This window comes from Sesamum indicum, linkage group LG9 (genome assembly GCF_000512975.1).
Source record: "Sesamum indicum cultivar Zhongzhi No. 13 linkage group LG9, S_indicum_v1.0, whole genome shotgun sequence".
Lineage (NCBI taxonomy): Eukaryota > Viridiplantae > Streptophyta > Magnoliopsida > Lamiales > Pedaliaceae > Sesamum > Sesamum indicum.
Genome location: NC_026153.1, coordinates 6,019,690 through 6,029,478, shown reverse-complemented (window position 1 = coordinate 6,029,478; position 9,789 = coordinate 6,019,690). Strand labels below are relative to the sequence as shown.

At 30.9% G+C, this 9,789-nt stretch overlaps 1 protein-coding gene across 1 annotated transcript in view; it reads left to right on the top strand.

Moving 5' to 3' along the window:
• Positions 3,281–9,789, top strand: part of LOC105170882 — a 10,165-nt gene continuing 3,656 nt past the window's right edge. The window contains exons 1-8 of the mRNA XM_020696789.1: positions 3,281–3,631; positions 3,821–3,879; positions 5,919–5,977; positions 7,107–7,153; positions 7,917–8,414; positions 8,493–8,579; positions 8,656–8,857; positions 8,940–9,048. Coding sequence (XP_020552448.1) covers positions 7,115–7,153; positions 7,917–8,414; positions 8,493–8,579; positions 8,656–8,857; positions 8,940–9,048 — 935 coding nt within the window. The 5' untranslated portion in view covers positions 3,281–3,631; positions 3,821–3,879; positions 5,919–5,977; positions 7,107–7,114. The remainder of the gene's footprint in view (positions 3,632–3,820; positions 3,880–5,918; positions 5,978–7,106; positions 7,154–7,916; positions 8,415–8,492; positions 8,580–8,655; positions 8,858–8,939; positions 9,049–9,789) is intronic.

Below are 9,789 nucleotides of genomic sequence, written 5' to 3'. Positions count from 1 at the left end.
ATGCCAATCATCCTTTAATTAGTATTATATCAATGTGTGATAAAAGAATCCCCACTAAGACATAATATTTTGCACTTCCACTAATTAGGTTACATATGGATGGATGAATTTGAAATAATTTTTAATAATAATACTTTTTTTGAATTTATTTAGATAATTCTAAATTTAAATGGTTTTAAATTCTTCAATTACAAATTTAAACCATATTTTATTGAATAATGATCGATATTAATATTTTTCTTTATGCTGTCATTTTTAATTTATTTTCTAAATTCTTGTCTCAAATTCAGACATATAAGTCCAAATATAGCACGATAAAATAGTATTAAATTAGAGTTTTCATCGTAATAAGATACATATAAAAATATCAATTTTTATTACACATAATGCGAAGGTCTAGAAATTAATTACAATAACCTCCTCAATAAATTGGAAAGTACATTTATATTTTGTGATATTTGCTTTGTGTTTTAACGTTTAAAGAAAGAATACTCATAGTGTAGTATTATACTTATACAAATTTTATGACTATTTACTAAATTCACCAATCATAATTCTTGATAATTTAGAAACTGGGCACAAAATTAAAAAATCAAATATTCTGTATTATCTATTTTCTACTTATAGAAAAAAAATAATATTTCATAATCTAGTTTACAAAAATCTTGTTATATATATAGAAATAAATCTAAACGCTTGGGTGGAGAAATTGCAAAGACACATGATTTTTTATTTTTTTAGCATTATATTAATTCAATCAATACATCAATTACTAAAAATAGTAAACAATAAATTACAATAACTCTAAATTCGACCAATATATTAATATGACTGTAAATAAATTATAGCAACTTACATAAAGTGTGATAAATACCCACACATTTATTAAAACTCGAACACATAACCTCGAATTAGTTCATAAAACCTCAGTCTTAGGCTCAAATACTAGGTTACACATCATTGACGATGAACCAATGACACATAATTGATAAATAATAAATAACAAATATCGGAAATATAATAACAGGTAATACACCTCACCTCCTGACACGAATTAAATTTAGAAAGTTTTGAAGATAATAAGATTTGATTTTTTTTTGGTTGCTCAATGTTGACATGCATGATTTTCTTCTTAAACACAGTCAATTATTGTTGGGAATTTCTTTTTTTCCTTTTCAACACTCAAAAGAAAATATGTACCTAATTATAGTAAAATTACTAAAAATCAATGAAGACAAATTTTGTATCCTAAAATTCTTAGACTAAATTACCCCTAACTTATTAGATTAAATAATTAATTTTGTGGAGTTAAGAAATTTTTTTCTAGGTCTTGCAAATTAACAAATATCACTTGTAAGTTTATTTTTAGGATTTTTGGTAAGAATATTTATGAGGTACTTAATGTGTCATTATTTAATTCATGAAAATTTGAATTTTGTTGATTTGTATATAAATTGGTATTTAACATAAAAGTCCTGCAATCTTCATTATATAATTTACCATCTCAGAAATTTCCATCCATTAATTTCATAAGACAAAATAGTATTTGATGAGTTCAAAAAATGCACAGGTCTAGTTGATATGGACTATACTCAAAGTTTAGGTCGAAGCGAATGTAAATTTCAAAGGGGGACTTGCAAAAAAGGCGTTAGCACTCCGACACCCAAGTTAGTATTGGATTTGAGATAAAGCCAAAAAAAAGTAAATAAATATAATTGAAATTGAGATATGGTAATAAAGTTGGTAAAAAGTGCAAAAATACTTTATAATGTGCTTATAGAGTGCTTAGAGAATGTTTAAAGAGTGAGAGAAATGATTTAGAGAGTAAGAGAAGTGTGAAGGACATGAGGGGGAAGTCCAGAGAGATAAAAGTGTCAGGAATGTCTCAGGGGTAAATATGGAAGAGTAAATATGTATTTATAGGGTAGTGCTCTCTTTCGATAGGGGTATGCATGTTTCCTCGATTTGCAGGAAAAGTAGATGAAGGTTGTTTAGATAAGTCATAGTTTGTTCTTATCTTCTGTTAGGCATACTTTTGAATCCTTATCTCTGAGTTAGGGGACCCTTCATTAGCAAGGGCTCCTAACCGCAAGGGAATCCAAACTGTTAAGGAGTCCAGGGTTTTGGAGGTACCTCCCTCGTCTGCAATGAGTCTCAACCTTCAGGGAATTCTTTTGTACTTACTTTGTCTTGGGAGACCCCTCACCTGTGAGGAGTTCTAGCCACCAGGGGGGTCTTCTTAAAGCTGATGTGCTCTAAGGTGGTTGCTAACACATGGGTTGATGAGATACCACGTAAGAGAGTGGGTTGCCACGTGTGTGGACCTTTTGGAGCGAATCTTTTATTGGGATTTGATCAAGGTCCGAGTAGGGGGATGTCTTGACCTCCTCCCTTTGCCAATTTATTTTGGGGGACTCCCATTAGAGCAGCCTGACAGGTCCCTTAAGCCTCCTAAAATATTACGGGCTTCTCGTTTTCTTTTTGGATCGCTTACACTTCTTTGGATCAACTTATTTTTAAGAACATCAGTATTAGTGTGAAGTTATCATTTGGATATTTTTAATAAAATAAAATAAAATGGGCTTTTTCACTAAAAGAAATATTATATATAATGAGTTTTTGGGAATTTTAGCAGAACTATTTAAGTAAATCATCAAAATTTTGTCTACTTACGCAATTACTAATTATTTTAAATAAATACAGTATTTCTTTTTCAGATGTATTTTATAGGTAAATGATAGGAATGTCACACAAGTCACTAAAAATTTAATAAGTGCAATGCATTATACTAAACAACTACCAATTGCTTATTTTAAAAGGCAAATTGCAACATGCTTTTTTGAAATTTGTGATATTTGTAATTTTTTAAATAATGAGAAGGTATTTGTAATTAAGGAAAATCTTACTGAATCCCTTTGTAATTTTTCCTATCTTAAATCTATGCCTTTATAAAATATTTCCATAATACTTTATAATTTAGAAACTCTGTCCATAATAAAAATCAAATTTTAATGAATTACTCACAATATACTCGTAAAAGAATAAAGTTGTAACCTACTTTACAAAATTTTATTATTGAAATAAATTCAAACGTTTAAAAACCTGCGACGACAAATAATTGACATACGACAAATTGTGGATATCGGAGATATAAATGAGGGCATTAAACCTCGCCGCTCTCCACATAAGAAAACACACATCATCGACAAATGCAGAATCTTGTAAAAAGCTATAAATTTCAAACGAAAAATTTCACTGTCTACACCAACACAGTCTCGCAAAAAGCTATAAAATCTAGGCGATAAATTCCACCATCTGCACCAACACAGTCTTGCAAAAGCTATAAAATCCAGGCGCTTAATTCCACCGTCTGCACCAACACAGTCTCACAAAAAGCTATAAAATCCAGGCGATAAATTCCAACGTCTGCACCAACACAGTCTCGCAAAAAGCTAAAAAATCCAGGCGATAAATTCCACCGTCTACACCAACACAGTCTTGCAAAAGCTATAAAATCCAGACGCTTAATTCCACAGTCTGCACCAACACAGTCTCACAAAAAGCTATAAAATCCAGGCGATAAATTCCACCATCTGCACCAACACGGTCTTGCAAAAGTTATAAAATCCAGGTATTAATTTCACCGTCTGCACCAACAAAGTTTTGCAAAAGTTATAAACTCCGGACGACAAATTCCACCGTCTGCACCAACTTTGAATAACTCCGTATAAAAGATCTAGAATTTTACACCTTCATCCGCTACAAGATCTTCCGTTCTTTGTTGGAAATTCATTTGTATAAACAATCTACTTCTTTGCAGGACTCAGAAGTGTAACTTTCAGTTAATACAGATCGAAAACACCAGATCAACTTCAAAGGGTGAGTGAGTCTACTATATCAATCTCATGTCATTTTTATTCACTTTTCTGCAACTGCATTGTTACATCAATCAGTTCAGTGTCTAATTAAGCATTTTCTAACAACATTTATTTATTTCTCCTAAATTTTTCTATAACCTAAAAACAATTTTTCCAATTATTCGAGAAAAATCAATGGGATACATTTAAATATTTTATTTTTGAAATGAGATCTAGTGATTATAGGGTATATTTATTCATTTGAATTATCTACATTTATGAGTCAAATTTAGAAAGTCTTAAGCCCATAAAAGTTTATGTTTTTGGACTAAAAATTGACATGTTTGGTTTTTTTAATTTTAAGTACAGAACCATAATTCTTGTTCAAAAAAATCAATTTTTTGTTTTTCTTTTTTCATAACGCTCCCATTTAAACGTAAGTTTTTTTTGAAAAAAAAATTACTAAAAGTTTCCATTAGAATAAATATTTGTAAGCTATAAAATTCGTATCATTTGTTTTGAACTATCAACCTTAAGATCCAATGATTTCTAGACTAAAAGTTAATTTTTTTAATAGAAAATTTATTTTGTTTTCTCAAATAGATAAATATCAATTACAGAATCTTTTATATTTTATTTTCAAGGTTTTTGCTACCTTTTTTAAAGTATCAAAGTAATATTTATGAGCTAATTATTACGACATCATTCCGTTTATTAAAATTTTAATTATTTATGATTTATACAATAAATTTATATTTAACATACAAAAATTTGAAATCATTGTAATACAACTTATCATTTCTGAATGAAATGGTTATCCTTTGAATTTTTTGAATAAAATAATTTTGAAATGGGATTTTCTCGTTTGGGGGACTCCCACTAGACCAGCCTGACAGGTTCCTTAAGCCTCCTAAAATGTTACGGACCTCTCGTTTTCTTTTTGGATCGCTTACACTTCTTTGGATTAACTTATTTTTATGAACATCAGTATTAGTGTGAAGTTATCATTTGGATATTTTTAATAAAATAAAATAAAATGGGCTTTTTCACTAAAAAAATATTATATATAATGAGTTTTTGGGAATTTTAGCAAAACTATTTAAGTAAATCATCAAAACTTTGTCTACTTACGCAATTACTAATTATTTTAAATAAATACAGTATTTCTTTTTCAGATGTATTTTATAGGTAAATGATAGGAATGTCACACAAGTCACTAAAAATTTAATAAGTGCAATGCATTATACTAAACAACTACCAATTGCTTATTTTAAAAAGGCAAATTGCAACATGCTTTTTTTTTTAAATTTGTGATATTTGTAATTTTTTAAATAATGAGAAGGTATTTATAATTAAGGAAAATCTTACTGAATCCCTTTGTAATTTTTCCTATCTTAAATCTATGCCTTTATAAAATATTTTCATAATACTTTATAATTTAGGAACTCTGTCCAAAATAAAAATCAAATTTTAATGAATTACTCACAATATACTTGTAAAAGAATAAAGTTGTAACCTACTTTACAAAATTTTATTATTGAAATAAATTCAAACGTTTGAAAACCTGCGACGACCAATAATTGACATACGACAAATTGTGGATATCGGAGATATAAATGAGGGCATTACACCTCGCCGCCCTCCACATAAGAAAACACACATCATCGACAGATACAGAATCTTGTAAAAAGCTATAAATTTCAAACGAAAAATTCTACTGTCTGCACCAACACAGTCTCGCAAAAAGCTATAAAATCCAGGCGCTTAATTCCACCGTCCGCACCAACACAGTCTCACAAAAAGCTATAAAATCCAGGCGATAAATTCCACCGTCTGCACCAACACGGTCTTGCAAAAGTTATAAAATCCAAGTGATTAATTTCACCGTCTCCACCAACAAAGTTTTGCAAAAGTTATAAACTCCGGACGACAAATTCCACCGTCTGCACCAACTTTGAATAACTCCATATAAAAGATCTAGAATTTTACACCTTCATCCACTACAAGATCTTCCGTTCTCTGTTGGAAATTCATTTGTATAAACAATCTACTTCTTTGCAGGACTCAAAAGTGTGACTTTCAGTTGATACAGATCGAAAATACCAGATCAATTTCAAAGGGTAAGTGACTCTACTATATCAATCTCATGTCATTTTTATTCACTTTTCTGCAACTGCATTGTTACATCAATCAGTTCAGTGTCTAATTCAGCATTTTTCTAACAATATTTATTTATTTCTCCTAAATTTTTCTATAACCTAAAAATAATTTTTCCAATTATTCGAGAAAAATCAATTGGACACATTTAAAATTTTATTTTTGAAATGAGATCTAGTGATTATAGGGTATATTTATTCATTTGAATTATCTACATTTATGAGTCAAAGTTAGAAAGTCTTAAGCCCATAAAAGTTTATGTTTTTGGACTAAAAATTGACATGTTTGGTTTTTTAATTTTAAGTACAGAACCATAATTCTTGTTCAAAAAAATCAATTTTTTGTTTTTCTGTTTTCATAACGCTCCCATTTAAATGTAAGTTTTTTTTGAAAAAAAAATTACTAAAAATTTCCATTAGAATAAATATTTGTAAGCTATAAAATTCGTATCATTTGTTTTGAACTATCAACCTTAAGATCAAATGATTTCTAGACTAAAAATTAAATTTTTTTAATAGAAAATTTATTTTGTTTTTTCAAATAGATAAATATCAATTGCAGAATCTTTTATATTTTATTTTCAAGGTTTTTGCTACCTTTTTTAAAGTATCAAAGTAATATTTATGAGCTAATTATTACGACATCATTCCGTTCATTAAAATTTTAATTATTTATGATTTATACAATAAATTTATATTTAACATACAAAAATTTGAAATCATTGTAATACAACTTATCATTTCTGAATGAAATGGTTATCCTTTGAATTTTTTGAATAAAATAATTTTGAAATGGGATTTTCTCAACAAAATATATTATAATAAAACTTTTGGACTAAAAAAATTATTTTCACAGTTAGTCCTTAACGTATATGTAAAATCTTTTTCTCTAACTGGGACGACAAATTTTTTAAGAGTAAGGGCTAAAAAGTAATTTAGCCCAAAAAATAGTATAAGTTCCAAAAAAAGATCAATGCTAATTAAACAATATATTACTAAAGAAAATTATGAAATTCAGACTTATTGAATATTCATTGATTTTATTTTTGGTACGTATAAATTAATGTTGAAGTTAGTTCTTTTGGGTTTTCAGCTACAGTCATGGATAAAGTCAATAGCCAACCCAAAGACAATACCCAAGTAAGCAAATCTTCAGTGTTTAAATTCTCAGTTTTGTGGTTCTTTATTCTATTGCTAACGCCGAAATTAATTTGATTGATTGTATTTACTATATATCCCACAATTATTTATTAAAAATGTGCAAATTAATTTGTGGTTTTCTTTAATAATTAACAATTAATTTCACAATTATGTATTAACAGATAAGATGGAAATACAGGTGACTGCACTTGTGAAATGTGCATTAGTATATTGCCACTTATGCTATAAAATCCTATGCATTGTTCATCTATGTTTTCTGTAATGATTTTCCTGTACACATGCACATGCACGTGCAAATGTTGTGCACATATTTAACAGATGTGAGGGTGGATTGTGTTTGTGGACTATTCATACATCAACATGCAAAAAACTTGAGTTGTTTTTCTTTTTGAACTCATCCTGCACATATTATGCACAGATATGGCTTCTACAAATAATTGTCCTATAGGATTCATATACTTGGTTTCTGTAAGGCAGTATGACATTTCACTTATGGTTTTTGTTTCTCTTTGCACGATCTTGAGATACATGTGCACGAGTGCATTGTTGTTTTTTGTATATTCAGTTTGCCTTCATGTGACTGGATCTTAATAATCAAGAGATTTTTGGTTGCTCCCATGTAATATTTATGGTTTTATCCCTGATGAAATCTTAATTTTGTTGACAATATGGAACTTTGATGTTTGATAATAGGCACATGTCTTGATATTACTTTCTGTTGTTTTCTGTTGCAAAACCAAAGGACATGGATTCAGGTGAAGTAGTTGTCTCCTCCATTCGAGCTGGGATGAAGAGAGAGTTTGCAATGATGATGAAGGCGCAATCAGAAATAGGTGGGCTTCCAGCAGGCGGAAGGAGAATGACTAGGTCGCAGAGTACTGCTGGTTCCAGCAAGGGTAACGTGCAAAGTGCTGACAAGGTTAGTAGTAAGGTAAAAGGGTCTGAATCCAAGAAAACTAAAAAGGATGGAGGTGAAAAATTGGGAGTGGAGAAGAGGGATGCAACAGAAGCCGTGTCTAATGTAGGAGGTGATTTGGGAGGTTTGGAGGGTGATTTAGTTGTTGTAGAGAGGAGGGAAGCACAGAAAGTGGGGGCTGAAAGACCAGTTGGAGAAACAACTGATTTAAGGATGAAGATGTCTAAGAAGGTTGAGTTAAACAGGATCCCAACAAAGTTAAAGGATCTTCTGGAGACGGGGTTGCTTGAGGGTTTACATGTTCGTTACGTTCATGGCTCCAAGGTAAAATATTCGACATTGTTTTTTTGTTTGGTTAGTTGTTGATATGTATTGATTTTCTTTTCTTTGTGACAATTCTAGGGGAGGAAGTGGCCAGAATTTGAGCTTCCGGGAGTTATTCAGGGAGCTGGAATACTATGTTCTTGTGATGAATGCAAGGAAAGAAAGGTAAAGTCTCCAAACATTATTAACTGGCAATTTATTTGCACGTTCCTGTTCTAACTATTTTGTGTTGTCGATGTAGATTGTCACGCCTAATCAATTTGAGATGCACGCGGGTAGTGGAAATAAGCGTCCACCTGAGTACATATTTTTGGACAATGGAAAGAGTCTCAGGGATGTGCTGAACGCGTGCAAGGCCAATCTTTCAGAGTCACTGGAATCTGTAATCCTGAACGCCATTGGTCGTTCAAATTACACGACTGCTTTCTGCATCAATTGCAAAGGTGATATTCATGCATTGCTTTCAAATATTGCATATGCTTTTGAATAAGATATTTAACATTCCGTTTCTCTTTATGCGTTTAGAGTTGATTCCTGAAGCCAGTGCTGGAAGATCAATGCTCCTCTGTGATTCATGTGTGCGGCCAAAGGAGTCTGATGCCAGTGATGCTCAGATCAGTGACACCAGCCGCAGGTAATTGTCCTGCATTGATGGCTAAAGCATTGAAGCTATGTTTGTTTAGTACTTAGCTTACATATGCTCTAGAACTGCACGTCTCTATCTGTATTTGTTTAGTGTTCATTTCTTCATGTGCACCACAACAGCACATTTTGTGTCTATATTTGGTAAAGTGCTTGCTCCTTACATATACACTGGAATTGCACATCTCTGCACAGTAATCTCAGCATCAATAAAATAAGTTCACGGAAACAATGTATATTAACATCTTGGGGACTTCGTCTATGTTATTATTCTTCTCTATTAAGCTGTTATTGATCCCAGAATGTAAGCAAATGAAAAAAAATAACTAATAATGGAGAGAAGATAACATTTAGACCTTGATATTTACAATTGAATAGTGTTTTGCACAATCCACATTACAGATAATAGTTGTCTTTTAGGCCTGTAAACAAATCATATAATTGGAAGTTAATAAATTAAAAGGCTTCTCTCCCTTAGTCTCTTTGCATCCATATCATGTAACACAAGCTTATTCTTTTTCATTATTTATTTGAGGGGCAAATACATATACAGCTTAGAACACTAGGAAGATAAAGAAATCGATTCTGTTTATTTGAAGTTGTCTGTTCATGGTGAACATTATAGGTTTCCGTTGGCTGGTCCATCTGCTCCTGCTTCCTCTAGTCATCCGCCTGTGGTTTCAGAAAGTGCTCAAATTTCTTCAGATAGTCAACCACAAGAGAAACGTCGAGG